Source organism: Nuphar pumila, chromosome 11 (assembly GCF_984573655.1).
Source record: "Nuphar pumila chromosome 11, dmNupPumi1.hap1.1, whole genome shotgun sequence".
Lineage (NCBI taxonomy): Eukaryota > Viridiplantae > Streptophyta > Magnoliopsida > Nymphaeales > Nymphaeaceae > Nuphar > Nuphar pumila.
Window position 1 is genome coordinate 3,714,158 of NC_143259.1, and position 17,389 is coordinate 3,731,546.

General features: G+C 37.9%; 1 protein-coding gene across 1 annotated transcript; it reads left to right on the forward strand.

Moving 5' to 3' along the window:
* The first annotated feature begins 393 nt into the window (after positions 1 to 393).
* LOC149821670 (electron transporter, putative (Protein of unknown function, DUF547)) lies at positions 394 to 10,961 on the forward strand. Its single transcript, XM_089981395.1, has 13 exons — positions 394 to 481; positions 1,231 to 1,299; positions 3,894 to 3,993; positions 4,786 to 4,855; positions 4,995 to 5,072; positions 6,769 to 6,885; positions 7,724 to 8,083; positions 8,788 to 9,113; positions 9,511 to 9,610; positions 9,702 to 9,761; positions 10,161 to 10,247; positions 10,327 to 10,464; positions 10,550 to 10,961. Exons 1-13 carry the CDS (start codon positions 394 to 396, stop codon positions 10,877 to 10,879), a joined length of 1,923 nt encoding a protein of 640 aa, XP_089837521.1. The 3' UTR covers positions 10,880 to 10,961.
* Positions 10,962 to 17,389: the final 6,428 nt, after the last annotated feature.

A 17,389-nucleotide genomic window follows, 5' to 3' on the forward strand; every position in this document is an offset into this window, starting at 1 on the left:
AGCGGGAGCCAACACCCCAAGAGTCACTTCCTCATACTCCAGTAAGGAGGTCCACTAGAGAGAAACAACCATCTAGAAAATACTCATCAAATGAGTATATGATGATTATAGATCAAGGAGAGCCAGAAACTTTTCAAGAAGTTTTGGAGAATGGAAACAGGTCTTAGTGGCTCAAGGCAATGAAAGAAGAAATGAATTCATTACACGAGAATCACACCTTTGATCTGGTAAAAGCCACCTAAAGGGAAGAAGGTGTTGAAGAACAAGTGGGTCTTCAGGCAAAAGACTGATGGGAACGTCTCTCAACCTAGATTCAAGGCACTACTTGTCGTGAAAGGTTTTGGTCAGAAAAAGAGAGTTGACTTTGATGAGATCTTCTCACCAGTTGTTAAGATGTCTGCCATCCGAACTGTGCTTGGTATAGCAGCAACAATGAACTTAAAAGTTGAGCAGCTTAATGTAAAGACTGTATTTCTGTACAGTAAGTTGAAGAAGAAATTTATATGGAGCAACCTAAAGGCTTCATTTACAAGGGCAAAAAACACCTTGTCTGCAAGCTGAAGAAGAGCTTGTATGGATTGAAGTAAGCACCAAGGCAGTGATATAAGAAGTTTGATTCTTTTATGACTGAACATAGATATTCAAGAACCGCCACATACCATTGTGTGTTTATGAAAAAAAAATTAGATGAAAATTTTACCATTCTCTTGCTTTATGTGGATGATATGTTGATTGTGGGTCAAGACATCAGCAGGATAAGCAAGCTGAAGTTGGAACTGAGTGAGACCTTTGCCATGAAGGATTTTGGTCCAACAAAGTAGATTCTTGGGATAAGAATCGTTTGTGACAGATCACATGGGTTGATCTGGTTATCTCAAGAGAATTATATCAAAAAGGTTCTTGAGAGGTTCAACATGGATAAAACAAAGCTTGTTAATTGTCCTCTTGCAGGGCATTTCAAACTTAGCGCAAGTCAATGTCTTGTAAATGATGAAAAAGAAATCGAGATGCAAAAAATTTCATATGCTTCGGTAGTAGGTTCTTTAATGTATGCTATGGTCTGTACTCGACCAAACATAGCTGATGTTGTTGGAGTTGTTAGTCGATTTCTGTCAAATCCAGGGAAAGAACACTGGGCAACAGTGAAATGGATTCTAAGGTATCTTCAAGGCACTTCGAAGATGAGTTTGTGTTTTAGAAATGGTGAACCTATTCTCGATGAGTTTACAGATTCTGATATAGCTAGTGATGTTGATAGTAGAAAATCTACTTCTGGGTATTTGATTATTTTTGCAGGAGGTACAGTTACATGGCAGTCAAAATTACAAAAATGTGTATCTCTCTCCACCACGAAAGTTGAGTTCATCGTCATTACAGAAGCAAGTAAGAAATTATTGTGGTTGAAGAAATTCTTGCAAGAGTTGGGCTTGAAGCAAGAAAGGTTTGTTCTTCACTGTGATAGCGAGAGTGCAATTCACTTGAGTAGGAATTCCTCATTTCATTCAAGATCAAAACATATTGATGTTTGATACCACTGGATTCGAGATGTCTTGAATGACAAATTGTTGCAACTTGAGAAAGTTCACACTGATGATAATACATTAGATATGTTGACTAAGGCATTGCCCAAGGACAAGCTTGAGAAGTGTCGATTACTAGCAGAAATGGTAGAAGTCTCCTCATAAGTCGGGAAGGGAGAGAATCATTGGATTTCCCTCTTTATGGGATCCATCTATCTTGAAAATGGATCGTCTGATAACTGATTATTTATGGCATCATCAGTAGTTTGATGCATATTCATTATCGCGGCAGAATTCTCAAGCATGATGCTTGATCTTCTTGACGTTTTATAGTATTCGTTGGATAACGATTTGTAGAAGTCCTCACAGTTGAATGACGATTCAACTATTCAGAGTTTTGAGGATCAACGATTTGTCGATGGCGATTTGTGGTTAGTGCTTTTAGCTGCATAGCGATTTGTAGTACTCGTTGGATCGCGATTTGCAATATTTGTTGGATAGCGATTTGTTTCAGTATTCGTTGGATAACGATTTGTGATAAGGCGATTCAGGCGCATTGTAAGTTTTGTAAGATATTTAGTCTTCCGCATTAAATGCATGTTTCATCCTCTATTTAAGGGATGGATGAGAGAGAGAAAGTGAGAGCTAAAAAAAGCAGGAAAAAAGTGTGAGAAACACTTTTAGGGTACCAAAAGGGTATGAAGAAAACAAAGGCAAGAAGTGTTGTTACACTTCTTTCAGGACAACTTCATGAAGCTAGTTCTTCAGAGCATTCGTTCTTTGTTCTTCAGTGAGGTATATCCTCTTTTGTTTATTTTGTTACACCGTGTGTTTGTAAGGGCTTATGTCCTTTGACCACTTTGTAAACTCTGTTTGAAAATAGTGGAAGGTGTTGACCTATTGGTCGCCGTGGACGTACCTCTGTTTGAGAGAGAACCATATAAATCTTTGTGTGCTGTTTTTTTTTTCGTTGTTTGTTTACCTTTCTTCCACTGTCATCGTTGTATTGCCTCCATCGATTCACATTTGTGGGAAAGCCAATTTTTTTCCAACATGAGTCTGCATTAGCAGGCTCGAGTCTATGTCTGCAGCCAAAATCAAATACGTCGACATCGGTTAGCATAAACCAACTACTTTTAATATACCCACATGTGTAGTGGAATGCACAATGAGTGTGGGCCCATAACCCAATATTGGCATATTCTTAAAAATGAAACTGAAATACAAAAAATACACATATTTCGGTAGACGCCATGCTTGATGCAATGTGCGGGTGCTCGACGTTCTTCTTAGCTTATCGACGCCCATGATGAGCCCTATATATGGTAAGACCTTAAACCCAAACAAAAATTTCAAGAACGTGAGTAATAGACTGTTTCACTGAGAGGGTGTTGCGTCTTCCCTCTCGAACATGCATTGTAGCTACAGTGCATGTTCGAGTTCCGACTGAGCACCGCGTGACGCTCAGTCAGGACCCATACACTCGGCTGCGGGTGTAAGGTGATGTGCAGGGGTCCCATACACGGTGCTTCGCACTGTAGCTACAATGCGTGTTGGGGGCATGTAACCTGCCCCGTCATACGGCCTTAGCCCTCTTTTTTATAATGAAAAATAGGAGTGGTTACTGAATGTGGGATGTAACCTCGACCCTCACTAACATTATCTATAGTGTCAAAGCCAAACCGGAAATGTCCAACATGCCCCCCACCCCTATCCACTGCCATCCCTACTCACAACGTTCCACCACAAGGTGACGTGAAAACTGCTCTTGCCAGACAAGCTGAGCCCCAATTGGTGATATCGGCCTTGCAAAATATCGAGAATATTGCCAATATTTGTGACATTCTGTTGCTCATCACAACACAAGTTGCAACTCAGTCTCTCTGGTTGTCGATTCTGTTGCTCCCTCTTCTTCTTTTTTTTAATTTAATCCGTGAGACCTTCAGGGGTTGCTGTCATCTTCTCACAAACTCTTAAAAAGAATCCCCCACTAATAAATTCCTTCCGAAAGTTGGTGAAATTTCAAATGGTTTAAGGCAGCCTAACTATTTCCAACTTTCTTTAGATGCTTGAATCATAGAGCCCATCTTGGCAGCTTCATTAATGCCCGTCATTTATTGCTTCAACAAACTCCCTGCCTTGGATCCAAGCGGGACATAAGTATATCTCTGAGATGTAATTTATTTCCTCTGACAATCTTTGTAAAAGGAGAAAAAAAACTTGAAATGTACTGTGTTTTTTGCATGATCTTTTAATGGGTATTTGAATTGGTGTCTGTGGGAGGTGTAAATTCTGGAATTAAAGAATGTGAATGAAGGAACGGTATTTTTTTTCTTTTATTTGGTGAGGTGGTAATGGATGTTCCCTGTGCAGATAAGTTAACTGCAGGAAGCAAGAACGTGGATGATCTTAAAATTACTACTTCTTCTTCTATCACTACTGATACTGCTTCACAACATAGGCGTTCTAAAAGGTAGGAAGAAGCGGAGTTTTGTTTCATTTATTATTGTTGTTATTATATATTTAGAATATGCATTGAGAGATCCCAACTGGTGTGTTGGATTGTCTGAAGAAAATTGGTGGGTTTCTTTTTCTGTTTTTGTTTCTCCCTCCTGTTTTTGGCGTTGAAGTTGGGGCTCTGGTGTCTTTTTAATAGAAGAGAATAGTTTGGTGTTATTGGCTTCTTTGGTTTCTAAGATGGTCTTTCTTATTTGGACATTTTTCTTGCATCTCGGTCCTTGACCCCTGCCGAAGGCGTCCTTGGGAGATAATGGGCTGCTATGTGATTTATAGCAATATGACAGTCTTATTTTATTTGATTATTTATTTATTTATTTATTTATTTATGTTGGTCTCTTTTTCTTTTATCCATTGGCTTCACTTCAAATAGATTGAAGAGTTGGTTTATTCAGTTTTGTGCTTTGTGGTCAAATAATGTGCAAGGTCTCTCAATGCACTGGGCTGAATTTTTTAGGATTTAGTTTTTATAATAATGGGCTCTTGTATTTTGGTTATAGACAAGGTTTTAATTTGGTAACCAATAAACTATTCTAAAATTTCCTCTTTTGTTTTTGGTAGATCTCTAGGATTTTTTTTGTCCTGATCATTTCATAATGTGTGGGACGAAAAACACAAACCTGGCACTTATGCTTATCTTAGATTTATGATTTAAGTTTGGTCCTAAACTTGTTGCATAAAGTTCTTTATGATTTAAGTTTGGTCGTAAACTTGTTGCACAAAGCGCCTTACTTTGATATCCTTGTAGTGCATCTGACAGGAACTCGGATTCTGCAAAGTCGGGGGCTCCTCAATCTGGGGATCCAAGTGGACAACAGGTGATACTGAAGTATATATTCCTACTGTATATGACAAATCTTTGTACAGCTTAACATTTTTCATGCCGAGCTTTATGCATTTACAAGCTACAAGCTTTGTTTCCATAGTCTTTTAAAGGATCCTTACCTTCATTTTAAGGTTTACAATGCCACACCCATTCAGCAATATACCACTGTTAGAACTGGATCAGATCATCGTGCTTTCTTGGAGAATGATGTAAGTATTTTCTGTATGCATTTGGAAAGAAGTGTTGTTTTCTTTGTAGATGTATCTGAGGTTTCAGTTATGTAGGTCATGCACATACATGCCAGGACCTTTATCTTCCTTCTTTTTAACTTCTACAAGTTGGTGGGCATGCTGTGTATGCAGCAAGATTTTGCTAGTGGCAGATTCGATTAGTTTTTTCACAACTCTCGGATGCCGCTTTTGTGGCCATATGATTCTCTTGCTTGGAGACATCCTTTTTGGTCTTCTAAGGTAGCATGTGATATTAGTCTTGAAGTGTACAACTATGAACAGCTTTTACATGCAATGCTTATACTTGGACATTTGCGGGAATCGGCCTTTTTGTGTTTTGTGCAAATGCTTCCAAATCTAATTGGTGACAGCATGCGTTTCTTTCTATCTTGAAGGAAAAAGAACTTCAACTTAGTTAAAATGAAGAGCAAAGTACAACATATATGTGTGAGATGAGAAGACAATTGTGAGAGCTATCTGCCACAGTATCATGAGATATGAATTTGTTAATATTCTGCCCTCTCAGCTATGTCACCTGGGTACGGAGACCGCAATTCCAAAAAATGTGGGTATGGGGACACTGCTAAATATATACTGAAAAATATATATTATATATGTTATACTGAAAATATATATTATATGTTGAAAATATAATATGTAATATAATATAAAATAATATAAGACACAACAAATGCCGTGTCCAGATACCAGTACCCATGTCGACACGGGTACGGCACCCTAAGTGCGGGTGTCACGGTAACATAGGCTCTCTGCAATCAAGAGACCCACATTGTGTCTAAAGAGAATATAACACACTCTTGTTAGTTAAAGTGACCAACCCAAGGGATGGGGATTCCTCTATGTCACATGGGTGTGTGTGCTGGTGCGAGTGTGGGGGTGCGGCAAATATATATATATATATCAAAAGTTGGACAAAAATGACCCTGGGTGCGCTGACCACATCCAGGGCTAGATTGATTGCACCGTGTGCCACACCCGCATTGCGTTGCATGTGTTGACGCGAGTGCCAGTTGGCCGAGTCCCTAGGACATAAGGATTCCTCTATTAGCCTCTTCCATGAGATTATTCTAACCCAAGGCCATTCCTTTCTGTTATAACAAGGAAAGTGTTCCATTCATTGGAAACAAAATTAATTGTAGGCGGTAATTGGTGTGTTTGTGGGTGTTCATGCTAGTATGCATCTATGCATTGGTGTGTGTCTGTTTGAGAGTTCTGCAGTGCAACTGTTAAAGAAGGGACTTGAAGGCAGTGCAGGCTTAATTCCATGAAACACTTTTCTGTTCTAACCAGGCTGAATTGCCATGTTAGAGAAAATAAGGAAACAGTTTTAGACTTCTTAAAGAAAGCTTGCAACTTTGTTTCTTTTTTCTTCCCCCTCTTTTTTTCTCTTTTTTTTTTTCCTCCTTTCGTCTTTCCTCCTTGGGCAGTTCTTGGTATGTTTCTATTTGGATGCTGTTCCTGATCTCAGTGCCACTGCTTTTTTGTTTTACTTCTGAAAAAAAATTGCATCCTTATTTGTGTTTGTAAGAAGTTCATATGTTGCTCTAATAGTATGGTTTATTTGAGAAGCTGATGGTTCATGATGTACAATTTCGTGTTAACTTTTACGTGAGATGTGTCTCAAACTTTATCTTTTTTTTTGTGGAATTTGTAGATTGAAGTGTTACAAATGCGCCTTGTTCATGAGAGGTCTATGCGGAATATGCTGGAGAGAGCAATGGGTCGTGCTTCAAGTACATTGTCTCCAGGACACAGGCATTTTACTGCTCAGGTATGGCCTGGCAGAGGCATTGCGTTAGCAGCTAACTGATTGAGAACTGCTTCTAAACTCCATATTTGATATGCTCCACCATGGATCGATTTGCTCACTTAAAATTTATACTACCAAAATATGCATCAAGGATGGCACAGAACTAATTTTGTGTCAAAATCATGGGAAATTTTCTCTCTATTATGGATGGCTTCACATTTGATTATCGTGATCTACCATGGATGGAACAAAAATTGTTTTTTCTCATTTTGTTGTACTAGTGGTAATGAATGAATGAACACGATGCTTTTATAGATGACGCACAAACGAACCAAGCCAAGCCATGCATTGTGGTATTCAGGCTTGTCCTGATTTGAGCAATGAAGCTCCAGCTGTAGCTCTAGCCGTGTTCCAGCCTGGTTTAGAACCTTTGGTTAAGACATGTATGATGCATGCCAACCAATGAAGATTGAATCATTCCCCACACTTCAATGAGAAAAGTAAAAAAAAATTGTCCTTTCAGAAAAATTGGTCAGATCTTTTTTGAAATCCTCTCAGAACAGTTCAGTGCTTCCTTCCTTTTTTTTTTAAGCATTCGCAATACTTTCCCAAGAGATGTTGAATATTAAAATTACTTATTACTGATTTTGAAATCTTGTCTAATTATAGATTGGCATTCGGGATTTTATGGAATACGCTTAAGAAATGAAATTAATTTATTTGATTATGAAAACATGATATGACTTCTAATTTTAGTAGCATTCAAAGCAACATTGTTTTTCCAAGCATGTAGTTGCTACCCTGATTGATTGTATAAATGTCAGTAGGTAGTGATTCTGATATTTCTGGATTTTTTCAGACTAGAGAATTAATAACAGAGATCGAGCTACTTGAACAAGAAGTTGCAAACCGAGAACAACATGTTCTATCTCTCTACAGAAATATTGTTGATCAGTGTATCAGCAAGACATCATCAGAACAAAATTCAGGGGCAATTTCTCCAGCCCATGACAAAAATGAAGCACGCAAGCATCCAAGCATAATTTCTAGCTCATTTTGCTCTTCAAAAAAGTTCCCTTTGCAACATTTGCAAGTTCTGTCATCCATAAGGGATAATGGAAGAAAGAGTTCAATGCAGCCATGTAAGACCAGATGTAATTCACTCTTTACCAGTAAAATGTACGTGGACAAGGAGAGCCATTTTCATGATTGCACTAAGGTATGACTGGAAATAAGTGCGTCTTGATATGGTGAATTGTGTGTCTTGCCCTTCTATAAGGTCATCCCAAACACATGCTTGCATACATATAAACTGGGAAAGTTACTTGAGATTCAGGCCCTTGCTTCATGTGATGCATTTGTAGCCAACATAATGATATGTTTTAAATGGCATTTTATCAGGAGCTTTTTAAAGTTTCTTTTGTTATGTTTTTATTGGGAAAATATTTGAAAAAATAGAAATGTTATGAAAATACAAAAAGAAGAATATAAATAACAAAATTAAATAAAATGTAATCCAGGTTTTCCCCCCAAGAAATTGCTGTGAATAAATAAAAGTGTGATATATTCATTTTTAATGACAAATTCATGGTATTTTCCATATATCACATTTTCTAAAGATTTTATTATTTACAACAATTTTTGTATAATGCATTTAAAAATCTCATGATATTTGTCGCTCTGCTCACCAACTGGGATTTTCCATAGGCCAATAAACTATTTTTCATGATTTCAATGATCAAAACGTTTATTACCATAAGTTGGTCATTCTTGCACACCATTTTATGCTTACGTGGCCTGTGATTTCTGCATGTGCTTACCCCAGCCTTGCAAAGCCACATTCATGACCTACAGATCATCACATTCCCGATAAAGATAAGTAATGTGAATGATCATATGATACTATGATTACTGTATTTTCAGGGTCAGAACGGAGCATCTACTGTGAATACATTATTCGGTTCTCGTACACGAAAGGATCATTTATACCAGAGCCCTTGTGAATTGTCTGAAGAGTTGGTTAGGTGCATGGCTGCAATATATCACTGGTTGCAAGGTTCAGCTTCTAAAGAGCCAAAAAGAAAAGGTTATCCACTGTTGTCAAGGTCATCGACCAATGTAATTCTTCCAAAATATATTGGTGGGGATGAGCAGAACTGGTCATGTAAATCGGTGGTTGAGATATCATGGATATCCACAGAGAAAAATAATTTCTCCCATGCATCATGTGCTATTATTAGTAATTACCGGTATGAACTCTGAATGCCAGATATACTGTTTCTGCTGCAATATGTTCATTGCATAGTAAAAGATATTGGTCTTGTAACAATACCAGCGAGGGGTTTTCTCCGGAAAATCTCAGGGAAGTGCTGGCTTATAAAAAAAATAAAAAATGACAATAAAATTGAAAACTGTTTGTGAAACATGAACCTGCTGATAGAATATCATGATATTATTTTGAGAAAATTATTCTGGAGTTTTTTAAACTTACTGTGATGTTCTGCTTTTTACTTTTTTGAACAAAAAGCCTTTAAAAATGCTGATATTCATGTTTTTGGTTCATATTATATTGCTTTGAATTTTATTTAGAATGCTGAAAACGTGGACATGTTTTATTATGCTTGCCGGTGTCCGTGCATGTTTCAGGTCTTTGGTAGGGCAACTTGAGAGAGTAGACATGAGTCAGATGGGAAGAACTGCCAAAACCGCGTTCTGGATTAATGTGTATAATTCTCTTGTTATGCACGTAATGATTTCCTTCTCTCAGAAATGGTTGTTGTGGTGTTTAGCTAACATGTGATTCTTCATTCTCCTAAGCCATGTGGTATCTTCTGCAGGCACATCTAGCATATGGGATCCCCCAGAGTTCTGTGAGAAGGATGGCCTTGTTTCATAAGGTCGCTCTTCCATTTTCAGCTTGTATTTCCTAGATTCTGTGAGCAACAGTGTTCTTTGACTACAAGGCACAGCAAATGACATTATAAAACGTGCTGGATTTAGTTCAATTCCTTGCCTTTCATCTTCTATAATTTCTTGAATTACCATGAAATTGCACATTATTGAATGCCTGTGATACTCCAGGGTTCTTTTTTATTGCGATTATTATGAGTTTCGGTGTTGAGGCCTGTCACAGTTTAGTAGGTGGTGTTTGAGTATAGTATGGTTAGTGATGGGGATTCTTATAACGTATTTATGTCAGCATCTATATAATGGACAACCGTTTCTTCTCTCTTCTTGACAAGCTTTAAATTTCTAACAATGGTGCCCAACTCATTGTAACAATTTGTCTGTTACAGGCTGCATATAATATTGGAGGTTACATAGTGAGTGCCAACTCTATTGAGCATTTCATACTATGCTTCCGAACTCCTCGCACTGGACGTGTAAGATACATGAACAATTTCTTATTTGCTAACTTAGCTCCTGAACCAGCTTTTGAGTTCTTTCATATCAAATTCGCAGTGGTTTGAGCCCATCCTGTCAACAGCCCTGAGAATGAGATCAGGAGAAGGGCAACTACTTCGTTCAAAGCTCAGTGTTCCAGAGCCGCAGCCCATTGTTTGCTTTGCTCTTTGTAGTGGCGCCCGCTCCGACCCAGTGGTAATGATTTGAAGCAAAACCATTGCTGGATTTTGGACTACCATTTATCTAATTTTGCGTGTCACCTGAAATACACCTTGTGCAGCTAAGAGTGTACTCTGGTAAAAATGTGAATGAGGAGCTGGAGATGGCAATGAAAGAGTTCCTTCAAGCCAATGTGTTGGTGAACAAATCTAGGAAAGTATTGCTTCCCAAGGTGCTAGAAAGGTATGCCAAGGAGGCATCTCTCAACTCTGACCGTTTACTTGATTGGGTGTCCAGGAATGTGGATAAGAAACTGCATGATGCTATTTCAAAATGCATAAATAGTAAGTCTAGAGGAAAGACTGCACAAACCATAGAATGGTCACCATATAATGCGAGGTTCAGGTACTTGTTTTCTAGGGATTTGATAGATAAAACATGGTGCGTTTAGGGGAAGAAGTATGTCTTATTTGTTTGCTCTTGCTGTCAATGAGCTCATTGCACAATGCTAACAAACTTGGTAACCTTAGTTAAATCTGCCTGACATGGAGGCATGGTTCATTGTTTGGAGGATCGACTCTCGCTTTCTCATGTGTGTGTGTGTGAACACTAGCTAGTATGTGTTTGAGCCCCGAGGTGGTATCCCATGTGGTAAGCGGGGTACTGTGTCAAGCTGAAGGCCCAGGATCGCATCCCTCTGCCACATGGGGCGGCTGTTGTTCTGGTAGAGGTCCGCCTAACCCCAGCTTGCCTTTCAGAAAAAAAAAGAAGCTAGTATGTGTTTGTGTGTGAGATTTGGGGGTTTGGTTGCGGTGATGCATGGACATCTTCTTCAGTACCTTAGCTTGAACATTTTGCTTTTCAACTGCACTTGCTACTTGAAAGTCAACATCAATTTCTAACTGTCCAGCTGACGGAACTGATATTTTGACATGAATCTCGTATCAGATTCATGAAGAAACAACTAAGTTATGCTACTCCTACAAATGCAAAAACATGGAAAATCGGCAATTAACTAAAACATAAAATTAAGAAAGATATCAATAATTTCATCCAATACTCTAGAAACCTTTATAATGAGTATTTATAAGTTTATTTTGGATTTGAGATGGATACATTAGAAAAATATTCAAATTTAAATAAACTCAAATAAAAAACCTTAAACTAAACTAGATCTAAATTGATCTCTTATTAACCTGGGTTGCATGCTGCTTTGCTCTTGCATTATTCTCCCTGTATTGGATAAGGCTTGCCCTTAAGTCTGGATCTCGGTTATGTTTTTTCCAATTTCACTATACTCAATAAATTGTTGCAATTTTTTTTTATAGATGTAGATCTGCTAACACAAATGAGAATGAATCCAAAGAATGAGAATGGATCCAAAGAAAGCTCAATCAAGTGTAGTATGATGATTTGATCTCACAGTGACGATTGTAGTAGGGAAATAAATGATTCATTTGAGACATGGAGTAAACTAGAAAAAATCAACTTCAAGTAGGTTAGGTTAAAAAACCAATGGACGTTGATGCCACTAAATCACCCACTTGATTCAGGTCTTTGTTGTCACTTTATGGGTTGCACAACAACTCTGTTTTGCCCAGAACTTTAGGAACATGCTTTGGTTCACTCTCTTACTGATTTAAACATTGCATAAGCTCCATGAACCTCTTTTCCAACGAAGCACATCTTTGACTCATTCATTCTAGCATCTTTGCCAACGAATCCACATCTTGAACCTTGTCCTTCACCTTCTTCTTTACTTCACGCAATGCAGTTTTCATGCAAGTCATGCATGCTTTTTGTGCTTCCTCTCTGAACCAGCTGTAGTTTGTGGTCAACAAGACCAAGTTATAAGCCAAGTGCCTCGGCGCCACACTTTATACCCCGGATCAATGTTGTCACAATCGGTTTTGGGTCTGAATCGATTTTGAAAATGATTGAGAGTTGTTCAAATCAAAATCAAACAGAATCGATCCAAATTGATCAATTTCCATCATCAGATGACATGTGTTAATAAAAAATAAAATACCAACAGGGCCTCCACTTGTCTGGTAGGAGCAGCTAGTGCATGTCACATTGTGTTGGGACGTTCAAATCCCAATGGTATCATTGTATAACTGGTAGGGGTTTGCCTAACCCCAACTTGCCTATAAAAAATAAAAATAAAAATAAAATATATTGAACTCAATTGGGCCTTTGTAAAATCAATTTTGATTCACAATGATTCATACAACAATGCCTTCTAAGACCAAACAATGTCCATGCCTATCATCATCCGCATCGAGAAGTAAGCATAGTGACAAATCTCGTGAAAATATAGTGAGAAATTAACTGAAAGTTAAAAAGCAATAATTTCTCGTGATATTTTTGTCAAAAACATAAATATCATATTTTAAATGCAATATTTCTGTAAAACGGTGATATTTATGTCTTTATCAACTATTTATCATAAAAAACCATGTATGTTTTGTTTTTGTAAATATTTTTATTTTTTATTTATTTATAAAAATTCAATTTTTAGATTTTGCAAAAAAAAGTGAGATTTAAAAAAAAAATATTTTTCACGAGTCCTTGGCTGCCGACATTTTGCTCAATTTTACTTTTGTCACTATAGAAGTAAGATCATCCACCGGTGTTTGTGAACCTTGTGGACCCGCAGGGCGAGGAGAGTAGGAGGGATCCGTCGCTCCAAAACCGTCCGCAGCACGGCTACGCTGCACGCGAGCGTGGCGTGGCTTTCCTCTTTAAATAAGAGGTCGGCCATCCGGCGTGAACAAGGGCGACACGTTTCTCGTTCCAATTGGGTATGGATTTACCCAAAACCGCCCGTACTGTGTTTCCTGAATCAGCAGAAGTAGAAAGTGATGCTTCCTCTGTCTTCCTTAAGCTCTGGCTTTATTAAGGGAGCGCGATTCATGAATGCCATTGCACTTTGAAACAATTACGATAATATCCTACCTTCACAAGTACCTGACCTGACTGAGGTGTTGTATTTTTAGTAGGGGTGTCAACGGGTCGGGTTTCGTTCGAACCCAGGTGGAACAAGACTTGGACCCAATTTTCGGGTATGGTATCGGGTTCGGATTCGAGTCTAATCAGATCCACTATAAGAGAAACCATACCCGAACGCAATAAAAATTACATGAACCAGACCCGGACCATACCCGATAAAATATTATTATTTTTATCATTTTTACATTGAAAAATTGCGTGTCTTATTTGGAATACGGGTAGGGCCCAGGTCTGGTATAAAATTTCACAAACTCTATCCGGATCCATGTATTAATCGGACCTTCGGGTCCGAACTCATGTATTGATCGGGTCTTCTTATTTATCACCATATCCGGACCCTATAGGGTTTGGTCCAGGTAAACCCGACCCCTTGACACCCCTAATTTTAGTAAAAGTTAACTTCTGAAAATCTATGGATCCGGGTTTGAGATATTTTTTTGTGAACCAGAAAAACCAGGCATTTTGTTATTAGGTGGATCCAGGTATACCCTGATGAGTTAGGTACCTGATCCATTGACAGCGCTACTCATGGATCCAAGTGTGTCAAATTTGTTCATACGTGCATTTCGAATATTGTTGCTTTAATGCTTATCCAAAAAAAAGGGACCGGGTCATAGGGTACCTGGCCCACAGTGGTCTCCCATAAGAATGGGGATCGACCCAGCCCGAAGGTTAAACAGGCCGGGCCTGGGTGCAGCCAAAATACAATTCCAATAGAGCTCAACCCAACATGGCCCGTTTAGCAATTGGGCTTAAAGGGCCTGGCCCAATTCAACTTGACCCAGCCCGATAATAATCAAGCCTAGACCAAACACAACAGGATTCGGGTCCCTTTGGTCTGGGTCGTGCTTGTTGGGCTTTAGCGGGCACTGGGTTGGGCTGGCGCTGTTCGACCCAATGCCCACCTTAGTTAGATATTCCACTGAAAACAGTTCATGGATCCCACTTCCATTTAAGGGATCCATGATCTGGATCCATTCCCAATGGGCATTTCGAGCTTTCTCGCGTGAAAGTTGTTTTTTGAAGAAGCAAGTTGGACTTGGTTTGGATCTTTCGACGTATTGATTTTTTGTCAGTAAGGGACCGGTTGGAAGTAATAAAAGGTGATGGAAAATGCCCTTTTATCAATGAAAGGGGCATTTATACCTGTTTCAAACAGGGAATTGATATTCTTTCGAAAAAGTTCCCCACTCGCATGGATTTTTCCTACCTATAAAAAGAAAGTAAGCACCACCTTATCCCACTGTTACCCACATTACGTTAATTCAGTTCCTGTCACCATTGTTTGGCACTTTGTAGAAAATATTGGTATCTTTTTTTTCAAGTAATTGATTCAAAGCATGGTTTTAGTAAACAAGTAATAATTAACAAATGTAAAATTTAAAATTAATAAACAAAAACTTGCTACTATGCCATTTTGAGGATCTCTCTTTATATATATATACCATTAATGAAAGTAAAAAAATAATAAGTTAGAAATCATAGGTGAAAGATGTATAGACACAATCTAACCACATAGATGTGTTTAACATTACTTGTTGGTTAAGAATCATGCCTTCCATTGTGCTTTTCTGATGTAAAAGTGTGATCTTTTGAGCTATGAAATTTTGGCACTTTGTTGGCCATTGATTTTTTAACCCTTTTAAAAACCTAATTACTTGTCATAATCACATGATTCAAAATAACTTTCCTACTAAACAAATCATGTAGGTCACATCCTTAATATTTGATCTACAAAAAATTGAAAAATTTTGAAAACAAAAATAATTACTACTTATTGTAATCAGAAATATTTGGAGTATTTAAGGATCAGCAGCCAATATTTACCATATATATGGGAACATGCTATTAGATTTTCCGTGTTTTTTTTCACAGTTTCAACCCCATAGATGTATTCAACATGATTGATTTACAATAAATCAACATTTTTTTGATGAAAAATGGTATTTGAAGCCTTGAAAAACAATGGAAATTGTAGGCTGCCCATTTTCGAAACATTCTAAAAACTTATCCATGCATCATTATCAAATGCTTCTAGAAGTGATTCCTATGAAAAAACATGTAGATCACATCTATATAGTCAAAATTAAAAAAAAAAAGAAAATCAAGATTTCATTTAGCTCTGTGCTCATTCAGTAGCTCTCTCTCTCTCTCTCTCTCTCTCTCTCTCTCTCTATATATATATATATATATATATATATATATATATATATATGAAAGTCTTTAGTAAGGATGTGCATATAAGTTGTTTTCACTCAATCTAACCTTATAGATGTCTTCAACATGGCCAAATTGTTAGAGATCAATCTACAGATCATGTTCTTTTGCATCATATCAAAAAGGTTAGATTCATTTTAAAGAGCACGAGCAAAAGATATTGTTGGATTCAACTCATTGATACCATATGCACATCTGCACCCGATACTTATCCAAAACTGGTGTGCATGCTGGCCAAAACTGCCCTTCTAATGGAAGTGGAGGGTTACATCAAAGAAGAAGGAATCACTTTTCAGCGCAAAAAAGTTGATGTTTTAAATTACAGAGAATTTAGGCAAGAAACTGTTAAAAAAAAACAAAAGAATCACAGATTGCACCAACGGGGCTCCAGGTAGTTGATAGGAGCTGCCAGTGTACGTTTCCTTGCTGTGTGTTGTTGTAGGTTCAAAACCCAGTGGTTCATTGATTAATAACTGGAACAAGAAAGATCAATACTTTTGGATAAAGCTTTAATAAAATTTACCAAAGAAATGTTCAGCTTTTAAGATTTATTTTTCACGCTCACTGATTTTTAGAAAGGCAAGCTGGGGTTAGGCAGATCCCACAATTTACTAATGTCACAGGGACACGATGGTGACACAAGTAGCATTGTGCCACATGGACGCGGACACTAACATGTAAAGTTACTAGTTTGGCATAATTTTAATATTTTAAAATGTTTTTAGTATTATTTCAACAAAAATACATTTTAATATTAAAATATAAAAAGTAGTGTTTTATTATCAAACATTTAAAAAAACATCCGTGTTTTTTGTAAAAAAAAAATTGCGAGTCCACATCACGGTTATTCGTGTCCACATATCTTTGTGACATAGGAAATTATGGATGCAAACTGGTTGGAAGAGAGTTTGATCTAGTCAATACCGAGTTAGACATAATTGAATCTGACCTAATCGGACTTCAGTCCAGGTTCTGAATCGGAAGAGATCAGCTAAAACTGAATCCATATCTGACTAAGTCAGGTTTGGCTCTTAGTCCGACTCAGACTCTGATTTTGATGCAAAATTCAATACCAAATCCGGATTTGATTATTAATCTGATCCTACATTGACAACCGACTAATCAGATTCAGATTCAGGTAATATCCGACCCGCTCCACATCCCTATAAGAACTGGTGCTTTCAAATGAAAACTACGTCGCTTTCCTTAGGAAAGCACTTTCATGATGGTTTCCTACGAAAGTTGGCTTCCATGGTGGGCGTGTAACAAACGCCATTAGTAAATTAACTTTACGTTGTCGGAAACAAAGTGGCTTTGTTGTATGTGAGGTTTAAGGAAGTTTGTTAATTGGATAAATATCCAAATTCTTGTACAAAGGACGATCCAATTATTTACAATCCCTGGGACCCTGACCTTCCTTTGGGCCTTTATCTGTCACGCTATTGCCCTTTCCATTGAGAGCTTCAGCCAAAGACCTTTTCTTTTAACTAGTGGGCCTGCCTTTTGGATCTAATGATAAGGTCCCATAGGGACATCTAGATGTGGGTCCCATTTTATGTTTATCATATATGATTGGATCTGACCTGCCGTAGACCGGACCAGGACCGTATTAACATGTTGGCTTCCGGCTTGAAAAACATCACATTCAGACATGTCATGCCTGGGCTGAAAACTTATCCAGACATGGGTCCGATCCGGCTTTCTATCTTACCCAACTGGAGCAGACGAGCCC